Here is a 17,140-nt window from a genome sequence, read left to right on the forward strand (position 1 = left end):
CCAGATCATGGCAGCAAGGCAGAGTATAATCTCCACCAACTGGATGTTCATAGTTACATTTTTACTTGCACAGGACACAGGAATTCAGAAAATCTGACCAATTATTTGTATCCTTTGCAGAAAACAGAAAAGGAACTTCAGTCTCAAAAGTAACTTTATCAAAATGGCTTTCAGACACCATCACTTATGTCTATAACTCACAAAACAAACAGCTGCCAGGAAAAATTCAAGGGCACTCAACTAGGGCCTTGTCTACCTCTACTGCATTTCAGGCCAGACTGCTTTTAGACTCAATTTCTGCGGCAGCCACGTGGGTTAACCCCCCCCCCCCATACCTTCATCCCTCATTACAAAGTGGATGTGGCCTCCCGGAAGAGGGCATCCTTTGGTTCCATGGTCCTGAAGAATCTATTCCATTGAGCCACCCAAGAAGAAGGTGCTGGAGACGCGGTCCCAACCAACAAGAAGGAAGGCGAGATAGGGACAACATAACATAAAGAAGTTATGTACTCATCATAACATTACATGTTTGTTGTCCTTGATTTCTCCTTCCTTCTTGCATCCCACCTGCCTTCCCCCTCCTGGTTGATCGAGAGGAATTATCCATCTTTTGGCTATATAGGCCTTGATTCCCTTCCTGCCTTATGAGTTGGGTAGACTATATATATATATGTATATATATATATATATATATATATATATATATATATATATATATATATATATATACGCATTTTATAGTCTAGTGTTATGGGTTATCTCAAATGAGATCTGGGTAACTGTCGCTAGGCATGTTGGGATAGGGTCTAGCCTCGAGCCAGTGGAAGATCTCGAGCTTTAGAATGCGGCCGAGGATCGGCTCTGAACCCAACCAACAAGAAGGAAGGCAAGATCAAGGACAACAACCGTGGAACATTATGGTGAGTACATAACTTCTTTTTATACATAAGAGGCTTTAATAATAAATATATAAGAAAATTGTTTTATGTAATGTCTTTCAATCTGAATGGTCTTACAGATAAATATAAAACAAGAGTAGTGAACTATATTAAAAATTGTGGAGTGCAAATAGATATGCTACAGGAGACCATACCTGGAAAGAACTGAACATATGAATTTGATAAAGGTTTTCTGGGTGGTTATTCAGTGGAATAACTGACACAAAGGAAACAAGTACTTGTATTAATTGCAATAGGAGCTCCATTAGTGATAGAAGAGGGAAAAATATGATAATGAAAGATGTATAGTACTAAGGGTCTACTGGCAAGGGAGGAGGTGGCATGCATTTGCATCTATATTACGTTATCAAAATCTTACTACATCATATCACTAAAGGCCGACCTGTAGTGAGCGATGTAGTAAAACATTGAATAACATTTAAAAAAAACAAAAATAAAAACTAACCAGCGTAGGCAGGGGGGCTGCACCCCCCTGCACACACCCCCCTACTTAAATATTCCAACTCCGAGACCGCACTACATTGAGGTAAATGGAAATCTCCCCCTGCAGAGATTTTCGTTTACCTACACGATGTTCTGCGCTTTCGATGTTGTGGTGCCAACAATATCAGCTTCGATATTGTTGGCTTTTGACGTCTTGAAGTGCATTTACATTCCACCTAAAACTGCTTTAATAGAACTTAAGAAAATTCTGGGAGAAATAATCAGATTTCAGCAAAGAATATTACTTATAGCTATAGTCTGGAATTTGCTTTGCAACAGTGAAGATGTGTCAGAGGGGACTAGAAAAGAAAATATAACAAAGGAGGGTCGATTTTTGAAGAATTTTATGAAAATGTCTGGCATGGAAGATGTGAGTTCAATACTAGGAGTTCGGAGTGAATTTACGTATTCTCTCTCAAGATACAAAAACTGGGGTAGGCTAGATAGAATTTATATCTCACAGAAACGTGCATTTAATTGAAGGTCTTGAAGTGCACCCAGTAACTATTTCAGATCATGTGCCAATAATAAATAAAAATGCAAGGTAATGAAATAAAAATGAGACATTGGCGCTTTCCCACCTATCGCCTGAAAAGAGAGGAATTTAAGGAATGGGTTTTGGAATTAATTCACCAGCTACTAGAGAAGATAGAAATTTCTTCTGAAGATATAGCTAGGAAGTGGGATAAAATTAAAGTGGAGTTTAAAACTAGGGTGGATATAAAGGAAAGGGAGATATGGCTAAAGAGTAACAAGAATTATTTAGAGGGACTGGCAAATGTTAAAGTATTGCAAAGTAGGGGAATCTGTCAGAACAAGAAAAGGACCAACTGCAGAATGCTAAACAGAAAATAAGAGATTACCTTGATAATGTGCACGAGTTTAGAAGATTTCTGTTAAGTAGCTGTTTTTGATAATTCTAGAGCACAAAAACTTTTAGTACAACATCTCAGGCAACAGAAATTAGAAAGGGCTGCCACCAGCCTTAGGGAGCCTGTAACAAGGAAGATAACAAGAGATCATGTAGAAGTATTAGAATTATTTCAAAAATTTTATGAATGTTTGTATAAAGCAGAGAAATATGGAAATCAAGAAAAGGTCCAAATGGGAATGTTTATGTAAGAATTAAATATGGCAAGGTTAGAGGTAGAGGATTCTCAATTACTAACAGGATAGGAAGAGATGAGATAAATGGCTATGTATAGCCAATCTACAGGAAAGTCCCCAGGAATAGATGGTATTCCTGTGGAAGCTTGGAAGCTAGGAGGGAAAAAACCTGATAAAGATTTGGAAGGTTTTGTTTAACAGTATTTTAAGAGGAGGAGAAGTACCAACATCCTGGAAGAAAGCGGCTGTAACGGTAATACCTAAAGAAGGTAAAGATCCATTGGATCCAGCTTCATGCAGGCCCATTTCAATACTAAACCATGATCATAAAGTTTGTCTATAATGGCTAAAAGAATGGAAAAGGGATACTAAAATTGATGGATATGGATCAGTGGTTTTGCGGTTTTGTGGTGGGGAGGCAAACATTTGACAATATTAACAGAACATTGATTATTCAGAGGGAAGCAGACTGTAACAAATGCCACTGTTATTGCTGGGTCTTGATGCAGAGAAGGCATTTGACAGAATAGACATGGATTTCATTAACAAGGTAATGGAAGCATTTGCTTTCCCTGATATGATTATAAGGTTGATTAGGAGTATACATGAGGGATTGGAGGTGAAAATTAAAGTGGGTGGGGTCCTCTCTAATAACTTATTTTTGAGTACAGGATCCAGGCAGGGTTGCCCACTTCCTCCTTTGTAGTTTGCATTATATTTAGAACCAGTAGCAAAGAAAATAAGGGACTCAGAAATTCAAGGATATAATTGGTATGGTAGTCAGGAAAAGCTGGCTCTTGCAAATGATATTATTTTATACATGACATAACCAGAAAGGGACATTACAGTGTTGTGGAACATTTTAAGACAGTTTCGTATCTTCTCAGTATGCAAAATTAATGAAGCTAAAACAAAGGGAATTGCAGTAAATGATGTTACCCACTCATGAATTGATCCAACAATATCTGTATTTATGGGGACATGATAAAATGAAGTATTTAGGAGTATGGATTAGAAATTACTTTGTTGTGGCAGCTAAGTATATGTGGTAAGAGACTAAACAGAAGATGGTACAAAAATTGAGAAACTGGAAGCTTTGTTGTATGGATATCGATACTAAGATGCAAGCAATTAAAATGTTTTTAGTCCCTTTAGTTGTATACACAGGTCAGGCATATTCATATCAACCAGAGGACAAGCTGTGGATAGCAATTAAAAAATGTGAAAGTTTTTATCTGGGAAGGGAAGACAGCACGGTTCAAGTGGGGTAAGCTGAGTATTCCAATAGAACAAGGTGGACTAAGGTTACCCAATTTGAGGGGATATTTTAGACCAAGACTGTTGAGGCTCTTATACATAGCACAATCAGTAAACTGTAATTCAAAGTGGAAAAGAATGATGATGATACGGGGGGAGCTCAGGAAATAAGGAGAGACTGAGATTTTGGATACAGACTCTTAAGAACAACAAAAATCATACAGAATATTATATTCCTAATATAGTAGGGAGTATTCTAAGAACTAATCCAGCATGAGAATGGAGAAAAGAGATTCTGCCGATAGGGGATGACTGTGGTTAGGGATACAGATAATAAGAGGGGGCTGGAATTTATTGGAGAAAACTGGCAAAGGAACTAAGGTAATAGAATGGGAAGAGGCCAAGAATTTGTTTGGACTGCAGGTTAGAGATTGCCTTCCCTGCCAAGGATTAATATCACAGTATAGGCAAAGTGAAATAAATAGGGGGGGTCATAAATGAAAGACCAGCACTGGTAGAGTTAATAGAATCTAGAACAGAAGCTGCCATTAAAAAAGGAATAATTAGTAGAGCATATAAAATGCTGCATGATAATTATAAGAATCAATCAGAGGAGCTTAGAAAGGATTGAAAAGAGAGATTGGCCACGTCAGCAGAACTAAAATTCCTATCCTGGAAAACCATTCTTCTAATGACTATCAATTCAGCCAAAATAATTTTAGACTGCATGCTTCATCTTCCATGTTTTCTTACATTGTTTTCTTTAAGGATAAGGTTACTTTCAGGAATGGGCATTCCTTTGTTCTGAAAGTAGCCTCTGAGGCCAACATCTGTCAACCCATACATCTTCCTGTGTTCTTCTCAAACTATCAGAACAAAGTAGAATACAGTTTGCATATACATGCATGTACATCAGCAGCTCTGTTTTTATTTTCACAGAACAACTCCCTTTAGAAAAAAATGAGCAGGTCTTTGTATCCTTCACTCAAAACTAAGTGAGTAAGAAGGTAGCCAAAATTTCATTGTCTAGATGGCTATCAGACTCGAACAAAGAAAGAGCAACCAGTATGCAAAAATTGAGAAAACTTAAAATAAAAAACTGGTAGGCAGAGAAACGTACAACCAAAATGTTTTAATAAAGTACACTAAGCAAACAAAAATAAAGACACTGGATGAGCACTTTCATGCCACTCGGGTACTTCATCAGATCCAACTAAAAAGACTATACTACAATTTATATGTTAGCGCTTTAGGTCACGTGGCCTGAGCACTGGTGTGATTGGAATAAAATCATTCAGTCCTTTCCCACTCATTGCTTGTAAGATACATCCATTTTATTTCAATGAATTCAGACAGAGTTCTGATGCCACCTCCTCTGAGACCAGGTTCATAGATCTCCAGAACCATATATTTAAACCAGTGACTATTTCCTACATCTCTCACATGTTTAAAAAGTGCATTTTCTCATCACCTTTGCTGACACTCTCAAACATCGGTTGGTTTTACCGATGTAGAAGGATTGATATATCTCACAGGAGGCATAGTATACCAAATTAGAACTACCACAGTCAGCATAGAGTTTAATATTGTAGGCACGCCCTGTATCTGGATGTAAAAAATGATTAATAAACCTGCAAACATTGCAGTGGTGACAGGGGTATGTGCCTACCTTGCCTATGCTGGTATTACCACCAGACTTCATCAGGGGTCTGTAAAGCAGCATTTTCTTTATGGAAGGGTGGTTCTTAAAACCAAAAGAAGGAAGAGTACCCAGCAATCCCTTACATTTCTCATCAGATATCAGTACTTTCCAATGTTTCTTAACTATGTCACAAAACTGGAATCATTGGAGTAAGTAAGGCTCATACGTATGGGTTCAATAGGCCGTGAATCAGAAGAGGTAGTGTGTTCTGTCCAATCCTCAAAGAATGGTCTAGTGCGAGTGTCTCTCAACAAAATCGTATCATTTTGAGCAGTCATAATTTCAGAATTACTGTAACCTCTATCCAAAAAACTAGTAGTCAGGTCACCAAACGACCCATACATGTCACTATCCCTTGTGTGTGACCTGGCTGCCCTAAAAAGGTGTCCCCTCAGAACATTTCACTTTACATGTTTGGGGTGCATACTGCAAGCATGTACAGTATTATTGGTCTTACAAGGCTTTATATATTGTTTAGTGTGCAACCCTCCCAAAGTTTTGCAAATTGTTACATCCAAAAAGGATATACATTCACTTGAACAATCATATGTAAAACGAAGGAAGCCTGTGGTCTTATTTAAATACTGTACAAACTGATCCAGTGTTTCGGGTTTATCTCCCCATACAAAAAACAAGTCATCTACATAGCGGCCATAGTAGAGGATGGACCTCAAAAAGCTGTTGCAAGTTATTATGGGACAGTAAAATCTTGGACATGCTCAATGCTGGAGCTGTAAATTGAATGGAATGGATCCAAGAGAGGTTCTCAAGGACCAATAATATAGTATTGGATAGAGTGGGATGATAGGATCTATTGTTATGGGAAGTACATAACTTTTGTTTTCCTGTTAGTGACCCTTTCAGGGCTTTAACCTACCTCTTTTGGTTGGCATGAAAGTTCTGAAGGGCTTCCCACCCAAACCACAATTTTTCTTTAACTCAAGTTGAGCTGAGTAATGGATTGGGTCTGTGGAAGGTACCCTGAAGCTATAGAAGCTGGCCAGCTGTTATATCCTGTGCAGGATATAATCCATATAGCTAATACTACAGCAGCAGTGATCAATCAGCTATCTGCTGTTATGGTAAGCTTACATACACAGCTGTACTACCTGATTCTTCTTCCTTGCATTCAGACGACACCTCCCTGAGCATCTTAAGAAAGAAGTTCAAAAGAAAGCAGCTGTACTTGTCCTGTGGCAGCCCCTCCCTGGGTACTGATGTAGAAGTGGAGGTGGCACCAGTGTCCCCCTAATGACCCAATGTTTGGGGAGAATTTAGAGTTAATGAGGTGGAGTGGGTCATGGTCAACTGACAAAGTATTCCCCAAAATGCAGATCCTGGAAAAGAGTTTCCACTACCTCAGACCTATCTCTTGGGTTGTTACCCTTCCTGTCCACATTGTATTGTGCAGAGGGGTTATCCTGAATGATGTGTGATGGCACCTATTCCAAGGAAACCAGACAGGATCATCTGGCCATCAAAGGACCATGAGTGGTGCTGTAAGGCTGCTGTAGCAAACTCTGCTGTCATGGCACTTGCCCTAAAGCGAGAGTCCCATCATGATGGACATGGGGATCAGGCAGATAGTTTCCAGAGGCTACAACATCCAGTTTACATTCCCTGCAAGGTCTGTACTCGGCCCCTCTAGACATCCCATCCCTTCATATGCGTTCACATAAGGGTCTTCTCCTGGTCATCATTATCTCACTGTGTAGGATTTTGGAGTTACAGGATTTTTAGTGTAATGAAACCTCTTTGATCTTGTTTCATTCAGCTATCTGATCCAGCTGTTGGGTACTGTGCTCGTGGCTAGGAGCAGTAGTGTATGGCCAGATTGGCTCCAACAAGCAGCTAGGTACCCTGCAGTTGTGTTGGTCTGAATAGGATAAACCTACTTTGTATAAGTACATAACTTCGTTTTTTTTTTTTGTTTGTTTTTCTGTCTTCTGAGATCACCCTGTACCAGGACATTAGTCAGCTCTTTTTTCCATGCAGATCAAATAGAGGAAAAACCCTTATTTAATATAGTAATTGTAAAGAAGGCCCTGAACATTGTTGCATGCACTAACCTGCTTTACCAATTCAGAGTGTTCTTTGTTTCCTCCAGCCTAAAATGTCTTATTCCTTTTATTACTTGGAGAAGGCAAACCCCATCTTGAGCCAGTTGAGACTTATTCTTCCATATGAGTGTTGACCTTGTGTCCTCTTTGAAGGAGTTTTAAGTCCAAGATGTCTGTTCTGCTGGTGGCTGAGATTCAAGAACGACCTTGGATTACTTAAAGGTCTAACTGAGGCATAGGATATAGAGACTGACAGTCTACTGCCCTGTCTGAAGGAGGGGGTCTGGGAATTCTCACTGCTGACTTCCATGACTTCTGGTTTGGTATCTTTCTGCCGAGCTTCAATGGAATTGAAATGACAGACTGTGTCTTCCTCACAGATATTATTTGTCATCACACATTGCTCTATCTGCTTAGTGAAGTTGATAGGCGTTACACCAAGAATGAGGGCTTCTGTTACCATCCCGTTCTCTCAGTGGAGAATTTTCCCTCCAGTTCTTATCCTGAGTAGTTGCAGAATTTTGCTTCCATAGTAGCTTAGATGGGGCAGCGCATAGAGGATTTCCACCTAGAATCAGATGGCAAGGAAGACTGTTGAGTAAGGGTGAGGAAGGAGTTAGGGAGACCTCAAAGATTGCAGAGACCAAGAGTGGAGTTTATGGTACCAAGTAATAATAATAATAGAGTGACAAGAAACAAATTTATTTTGCAGCCTTTGCTAGTTTATTCTGTGAATTAGAACTTAATTTGGCAAGACAGTCCACTAAAGCTTGCTGCCTTAAATCCATCCCCACAGATATGCTTGCTAAACCTGAAGTAAAAAATGGTTGTTTCAGAAGATTGTCAGCCCAGTAGAATGATGGCTAGATGTTTAAATAATAGCACTTGGTCCAGATTGCTGCGGTCAGGTTTTGCACTTCCACTGAGGTGCAGCAGAATCCATTTTGTATTAAGTTTAGAGGTATGCAGGGGAAAGAGACAAAACTCCACTGGATGAAGGATGTGAAAGGCAAACCCTCCTCCATACACATGCATACACTCATACAGGAAATATGAAGAAGGATGCTTCATGCTCACCAAATGATTTGTAAAAATCAGTGCATACCAAGATTATATATTCCCCATTCCGAAGGAGAGATGGGCCTCTTTGAAATTGATTATATGCACAGATCTGCAGTTGTGGGACTCCACACATCTGCTGACCTCACAAGACCCAAATGTAGTGAAAGTTTTGAAACATGAGAAGAATAAACCTAAGATGACTTCACTGCTTAATCTAGCAGAAGCTTATCGACGTCATGGAAATCAAAAGAGAAGTAGATAAAAATCAGGCAGCAACTGAATGTATCAAAAAACAAAAGAATGTAAGGTGAAGGATCAGATGAGAAGGCAAGAAATGTGGAAAAATCATAAATATAGTTGCAAGTATAGAAAACTTCTGGAAGAACCTCATGTTGATCAGGAACGAACACATGAATGGTTAAAGAGAGGCAAATCAAACTAAGAGATGAAAGGTTAATATTGGCGGCCCAAGATAGTGGGCTGTGTGTACGTTGGTTTATAAAGTCCATTGAACATGTGGGAGAAACAGATAAGTGTAGGTTTTGTAAAACTGAATTGGAAACAGTTGCACACCTCGTTGCTGGTTGCAACATACTAATGGCAGAAGGACTGTATACTGAAAGGCATAATAATGTGGCAAGACTGTTGCACTGGAGATTGTGCAAACATTATGGTATTGAAGTGGCCGAAAAACCCTGGAAACATAAGCCACAAAGCATCATAGAAAATGAAGAAGCCTACATCACATGGGATCATCCATTACCAGCAGTTCAAATGATAGATGCTAGAAAACTGGATATAGTGGTCCAAGAAAAGAAGACAAGAGCAGCATTCATCATTGAAATTGCCACACCCAGTGACTACAGTGTCTTACGTACAGATAGACACAGTCATAAAATATCAGGATCTGTTGACAGAAACGAGAGCAATGTGGAAGAAAGATGCACAGACCGTTCCAATAGCAGTAGGAGCAAAGGGTCTTATAAAAAAGAATTTACAATCATATTTAGATATGTTACCAATACATGTAACTCCGTACGAACTGTAGAAGGAGTCATTACTAGGCACATTGCGGGTGCTGCGAAGAGCACTACTGGCTGACATTAAAGATTGAAACAATACTAATTTAATGAATTTTAATCATGCTTTGACTTAGGAATGGGGTCCAGTCCCGTCAAGGTATTAGAAACCCAAAAGACTTGGAAAAATTAAAAAATATATATAATTTCAAAGTGCAAGTTGATTACTTAATTTTCACTAACCTTGCTCTTTGATAGAATGTTTTTTTTTTTTTTTTGGCCTATATTTCTCAGTTATGTTTATCATTCCATAACTCCAGATTTTTATAAACTGTATATCATTCCATAGCTCCATGTTCTCATAAACATCTGTAACAACAAGCCTACTTTACATTATTCCTGTTTGATGACCAGACGAAACAGTTGTCCTTTTTAGTCTGCCCATTTGAGTGCTTTTCTGCCTAGACATGATCTCTCCTTTCTCCACTTACTCCATGCTCTTTTGAAAGCCTTTAGATATTCCCTCTCAACCATGTATTCTGATATCCAAACAACAGAAACACCCAGCTGGTGAAATGTCTTGGAAATACAAAGGTCCAGCATAAAACCAAAAAATCCAGGTACATAACCACGCTATGGTCTGAAAAAGCAATCCTGTGAGGTTGTGAAAGTGCTTACCAGTTATCCTTGTGAATAAAGTGTGCTGTTTTTATTACCTTCAAGCGTGGTTCTGTACCTGTTTTTTTGGTATTTTGCATGTAGGTCCACATCCCTCTCTGTGAAAACTGAGGAGTTATTCCCTACAATTTGCTCTCTCTGCCTCCTTATCCCATCTTTCCTGTTAACAGTGAATCTTTCATATCTCTTTGGAATTGCGTCATGCACCCATATTAAGGCTCCCCATTTCACCTGGTCTTAAACGAGAAGCGCTCCATCTTCCATAGTCTCTAATCATACCCTTTCTTTTCCATCTCACATAGCCATTGTTGGCTTTCATTTAGATTTCTTCTAGCAGCCTACCGCTCCTGACCTTGTTTAGCCTCCATCATTACATGCAGTACTTCGAGTGTCCTAATCAGGGTCCAGTAGACCAGGAGCATTACTGTTTTTCTTCTGGAAGTATGCCTTTTTCCATCTCCCCCATGGTCATAGAGTAAATGATGTGTTTTGGTTTTTTATTGTGTCATGGCTTTGTCTATTTGAAAGAACTGAGGTAAGATAGGTGAGGATCTCCCAAGCAGCCTTCCCTCTGTGACAGTGATGGGTAGACACATGAAGATGGACCCATCATACAGTTTATGCAAACTGTTTGGCTGCCTAACTTCTTTTTTTCTGTAGAGAGATGTTTAAAGTATAAACCGATCAGCTGCTGGCGAAGATGTTCTCAGAGAGCTGTAGTAAGTAGGACATGCATATCTTTTTGTGTTGGGTGCCTTTCCTAACTGCATTTATCTTCTTATGATCAAATGTATTAGTTACAGGACTTCTAGGCCAATCAAGCCTGTTAGTTTTCCATTGGCATGTAGTCAGGCTGTGCACCATGTACATGCTTTCTGGCCTTCTGTAGGTAAAATTTTCCCACAGTTTACCTTGTTGATGATACTGCCCCATTGTTAAATGACTTGGAGTGACATAGACAGAATGTCAAGTGTACCTTCTTGGTATTCAAATAACAGATGATTTGGGAAGATGTCTTCAGTGTTGTCTTGTGTAGAATAATACATAAGCTACAGTCCATCTCCCCCAAGACAAGCACATATATCCTGTACGTATAGTAAACATATATAGTAATAAATTCTCACCTAATGTTTTTCCAATACTGAACATTGACACCATCCATAAGATATCACACTTTTAATGCAAAAATTATTTTACTGGATCTGTCCAAGTTTACAAGAGGTACTGCTTTTCATATCTTAATACTAAATTGTTGAGTTATTGGAGAGGTATGGAGAGGTACTCAACAGTAGCTATGGCAAAACTGCTCATGTTTCATTTTTGTTACATGATAGTATTCTTTCTTTTTCGTAAAATTTAAGCTCCCTTGGTTTATCTTGGTAGTACTTTTTTCTCCCTTTCCTTGGATAGCTTGTGAATTTTCTGCATGTTTCTTCTAGTTAATTTTAATAATTAAATAAATAACTACAATGATCATAAAAAAATTTTAGAGGAGGAAACTGTATTCAGGTAATTAGTAAGGCCTTCCTTGCACTGTAAGAACATAACAGATTTGCTTGTAGACATGTTGATTAAAAATGTGTTACGTGACTGACATTTTATATGCATTTTTAATTTGACAACTTTATTTTCAAATGATCCACTTAGATTAGGATATACTTGAAAATGATGGGAAATGTTTCAGTCTAAGCATGTCTTGATACAGTATTTTGAATATTTTTAATGCATTGTATTGTATTTCATTTCTGTAGGAAGCTGTTGACCATTGGGGGAGTAGGTGCTTATCTTTTCTTTTCCGTCGCAGAAGAAAGCAAAAAACGTATGTGCGCTTAGCACAAGAACTGTTAGTGGATCCAGACTGGCCACCAAAACCCTTAACAACAACAGAAGCAAAAAATTTACATCAAGAAAATGGAAGTAAAGTAATTGCAGAATGATATGCAGGTTTTAAAGAATAAATCCCATTACTTGGCTTGACATATACTTTGTATTATGTTGTACCATGTTTACATCTGCCCTTTTCTGTAAAATAGAAAAAGTTTGTATAGTTTTCTGTAAATATTTTGAATTGTTTCAGTTTTTCAAAATTGATTCTTAAATATATGTTGATTCTTAAAGATGTACAATACTTGACTTTGACAGATGCTTGAAATGAAATCCATTTTAACTGTAGTATATGTATTTATGTAAATATTTGTAATTACTGGTGGAACTATACAGAAATATTACCAAAATTGTTTAAACTTAATTGCTTTTGAAAATGTAGTGTAGTAATTTATGGAAGGTTATATATACTAAAATGTCCCATATACTATAATGCACATTTATTTATTTTCTGTTTATCAGTTCATGTTTATAAAAGCACTGTTTTCAAAATACTTGTGTAAAGAATTTAAAACCTTTTCAAACAGAAGGTATTCTTATTTTCTATAGTTTACCCCCAGATGTGCTCCACATATTTGAATGATGTGCTTAAGTCAAATAACTGGTGAGGTATAACAGTTCACATGCTCAGTTTGTATTCCAAAACAGTAATAACAGTACAGCGGGTCATATAAAGATAAGAGTGTAAAATAAAAAAAACACACTGGAGGCAAACAAATGGAATTAGTGTTTTTATTCAGACAGTCTTGAACTTCTTGAGAAATTAATCAAACTCATTTAGATTCATTACATGTTGCATAAGATTATCCTGTGACTAAAAGTGAAACTTGATTGCATAAAAGCAACCATTCATAAACGCATTAAAATGGACGTCTGATTTTATAATTCAGTGTTGCAATACACCAACATTCCAAAATCTACCTAGAGTTCAGTTTACAATGCACAGTAGATACAAAAGAATTCTCAAAAATATTTTAACAGAAACATTTTTAAAACGATGTTATAATAAATATATATATACATATTACCAACTTTAAATGTTATTGAGTATCTATATAATTAGAAAACATTTAAAATTTAATCAGGAGTTTTACATTAAAAAAAATAATTTGCCCATGTGGTTCACATTAGCTAAAAGGGAAGGTTGAGTTTCCCCACCTCCACACCATAATCAGCAATTTGCTGTAAAAAAGAATATTATCCAGTGATTAAAAGAAAGAAAAGCAATAATTCAGTTTTCAAACACAAAAAGATATGTAAGGAATTTATCAGAATTTGAATGCCATGCGCTGCAGCAAGTTGCTGACAACATAGAATTTCCTAAGTTAAATGAGCACTTAAATTTTAAATGCTTTTTTTTTAATTGAGATTCCTTCGGCTGTAAAAGAACATAGCTGTAATATGTATATAGACATACAATGGGTAAGCATTTTAAGTTGGTTGCATACTTGTATTTCTTTATTTTTATTATAAACTGAAACAATGTATCCATTGTGTGTCCTAAAATTAAACTAGTTAGATTTTGGAATGTAGGTAGAGTTCAGAATTGAATTTATAAAATTAGAAGTCTTTTTAAATGTTGTTTGAGTGTTTTTTCTGAATAATACAATTAGAAGTACTTTTTAATGTCATGAATGGTTGTTTTTGTGCAGTCATATACAGTTTCACATTCTTAGTCATGTGATACTCATGGCATATAATGAATGTGATTGAGTGTGCCGTTTGTCTGAAGTACAATACTGTTTGAAAGAAAATACTGATATTAAAGAATATGTCCTGCTGTAAGTCTGAATTTTTATTTTGCAGTTTGTAGTTCCACCCAAAAAATATTATGATGCAGAGATGTGAGATGTTCATCATATTGTTCACTTTTCTAGTTGGGATAATATATGAGTATTTTGATGCAGAAAGCCTGACATCTGGCCTGGCTTCCATAGGTTTTCACACTTCTCCCTCCTGGCTGGGCACCATCTATGCCATCTTCATTTCTTTTTTTCTGTACAGTACAAGAAAGTTATTGGGTCAGTGAGACTTTTGTCTCCTCAGTTTGTTGGTTCAGCTTGATTTCCAGAGTACAGGTAAGTACCCTATTAAGGAAAAAAATCTTATTTTATATTGTGTGTTTCTTGTACCAAGAAAGAATTCTCATTGTAAGTACAACTAGTGCATCTCAGTCAGGAAGTCCCATTCACGCTACGCCCAGACATCCAGTTGTCCCAGACTCCACAGACATAGAATGTGAGTGGCCCTTTATGGAAAACTGGGGATTTGGGGGACTTAGATAAAAAAACAAAACTCGGAGAAAAAACACGTAATCAGAGAGATTATGGATGTATTGTTTAGTGATAAAAACCTTCAGACAGAGAAGGCAGGTAGGCAAGGAACCTGCATAGCCTCATGAACAGCACAACACTGCTGTGGTATGTTAATAAGCAAGAGGGAGCCCACTAATACCAATTAAAAAAGCTGGCCATGGAGACTGTAGTTGAACCAAGAATCAGGAATGACTCTCAGGACATTTTACAGCTCTTCCCAGAAGAGTATCCTAGCAGACCAGTTGAGCAAAACTGAGGCAGACCTTCAGGAATGGGGTCTATGTTAAATATTCGAACATCCAAAATGTTGAACATTACATGGTTGAGACCAGATGTTCGACATTTGGATGTTCAAATATTAAATAAAAAAGAACTGAAACAAGAAAAACGCACCATAACCCTGCACCCCCCCCCACTTAAATATACCAACTCTGAGACCGCACTTCAGTGCAGAAAAGGGAAATTCTCCCTATCTGCACCGTACGGTGCCGTTGAAAGTCAGTCTTCGAACACTTGCAATTTCGAACATTTGGTCTCGACCATGTAACGTTCGAAATTTTGAGCGTTCAAAGAACTGACATAGACCCCAGGAATGGATGTTGTAAAGGGCTGCATGGCTGGATTTATTCCACAGGTGATATATAGGAGGGTATCTGCCTGGCCAGGAGCAGAAAGGTTGAAAAGTTCTGGAAGTCAGGTCATTCATCAGACCTTCTGCATCAAAAGTCCCAAGTGTTATCAGTGTTGCAGCAGTGAGCATATTTGAACATCTATGGTTATGGTAAGTTCTTAACACAACTAACTCCTTTGTTGAAAGTTACATTGTAGATGTGTGTATTCACAACTTTGCACAAATGCACGTTTTTGTGGTACTGAAATAACAGAATGTGTTTATCTTAAAACACATAGTTGGTTTGAAATGTGAATCGAGGATCAGCATTATTCTTTGTGCTTTGTCATTGATCTGTTCAATAAAATGAACAAATACACCTTAGAGAACTCTTTAATACAACAATGGTTATAGCATGCAGGTGTAACTTGTCTTCCTATTTTATCCCTGGAATGCAAACACAAATTATGCTTGGTGTCAGCAGCCATTGCCATTTCAGTGTACTACATGAACACTCCCTTTCTAAAATTCTATCCTAATTTTAACCATAAACCTAACCCTAAAAGGATGTTCATAACCCTAACCCTAAAACTCTCTGTCCTTAATCCTAAACCTAATGCTGCATCCCTAACACTAAAAGTCTAACAAAACCCCCAAATGTTACTTCAAAAGTACTGTAAATTAACTCAAGCAGTTACAATAACACCCACCTCCCATTTTACCTCAAATGTGGCACATGGTCCTCGTCATTGGTGTGACTCATTATACTGCTACTGCACAGTCTCTGGCTGATGATGTGAATAACCATGGCCCTTTATTACAATAGATGGAGCTTCAGAATTCCATAACACGCTAGAATAGTTTAATAGCTAATATGTTATCTTATTTTGTTCTGCATTAAAATGTATAACCTGCTTTTATTATATGATTCGTTGTTAATCTTAGATTTAATGTAAAGTTGTTAAATCGTAGAACATTACTCTCCATGATGGTAGTCACAAATCACTTGATGACCTTAAAGGATCATTTTCTATCCCAAGCCCTCCTCAGTTAAACTCAACAGTGGTACAGTTATAGCTGATGTATACAATGCTGATTTTTTTCTGATGGAAGAAGCTATGATGTATGCTTGTTGCGGAGGACTTTGCTTTTAACCCCTTAAATTAAATGTGATCATCAGGTTTTTTGTAGTTTAAGCGGTTTTTCAGTGACCTGGGAATCATCAAACTTGTTTCATTGATTCCTGTGTTTTGTTGAAATAGAGCTCTTTAAAAGACTCGGACTGTGGGACACTGGTATTAGAGAAGCTGTTTCTTACCCTACTAGGCTTTGTACTACTGTCATAGATTGAGTATATTTTGAGATGGTGGTATTAGGGTGTACAGGGATTGACCCCTCATACAAAAACTGTATTTTTTTTTGTTTTTGTTAGTGTCTGTGATTTTCCCTCATTGGAATGCAGGTGTGTGATATTGGTCCCCTTCAGATGATCAAACTTTTAAAAACTTGACTATCATATGGCCAAGATCATATGATCGAACTTTTAAAAGTTCGGTCTGAATGGAGATCTCCATACAGCATGGAGCAGAAAGATTGCCCTTTTCCACACTGTAGTGCGATCTCAGCGTTAGTATATTTAAATAGCAGGGGGTGTGGGGGGTGCAGGGGGGGCTCCCCCCCCCGATAGAAGCATTTAGTTTATTTTTTTGTTTGTTTTATTTTTTTTTTTTTAAAACATGTTCTACTTTTAAATGTTCAACCATATGGTCTCGGCCATATGAAAGTCGAACATTTGAAAGTTCAGTCATGTGAAGTAGACCCGTGTGAATGTATATTGCTTCACTATGTAGTGCTACGTCTGTAATCTCCTGCAGGGGTGCACCTTCTTTTGCATTCTTTTTGTTTGGTAAAAATGTATAAAATAAAAAAAATAAGATGATGAGAACATATTCTATATTCCTATTCAGAAATCTAGGAAAGGGACTGCTTTGTAACTATGTAGAT

General features: G+C 37.5%; 1 protein-coding gene across 1 annotated transcript in view; it reads left to right on the forward strand.

Moving 5' to 3' along the window:
* ATP13A3 (ATPase 13A3) overlaps window positions 1–15,515 on the forward strand; it is a 2,707,264-nt gene extending 2,691,749 nt beyond the window's left edge. Inside the window, exon 34 of the mRNA XM_044070296.1 lies at window positions 12,079–15,515. Coding sequence (XP_043926231.1) covers window positions 12,079–12,264 — 186 coding nt within the window. The 3' untranslated portion in view covers window positions 12,265–15,515. The remainder of the gene's footprint in view (window positions 1–12,078) is intronic.
* Window positions 15,516–17,140: the final 1,625 nt, after the last annotated feature.

This window comes from Protopterus annectens, chromosome 4.part1 (genome assembly GCF_019279795.1).
Source record: "Protopterus annectens isolate FY-2018-M chromosome 4.part1, PAN1.0, whole genome shotgun sequence".
NCBI classification, from domain to species: domain Eukaryota; kingdom Metazoa; phylum Chordata; order Ceratodontiformes; family Protopteridae; genus Protopterus; species Protopterus annectens.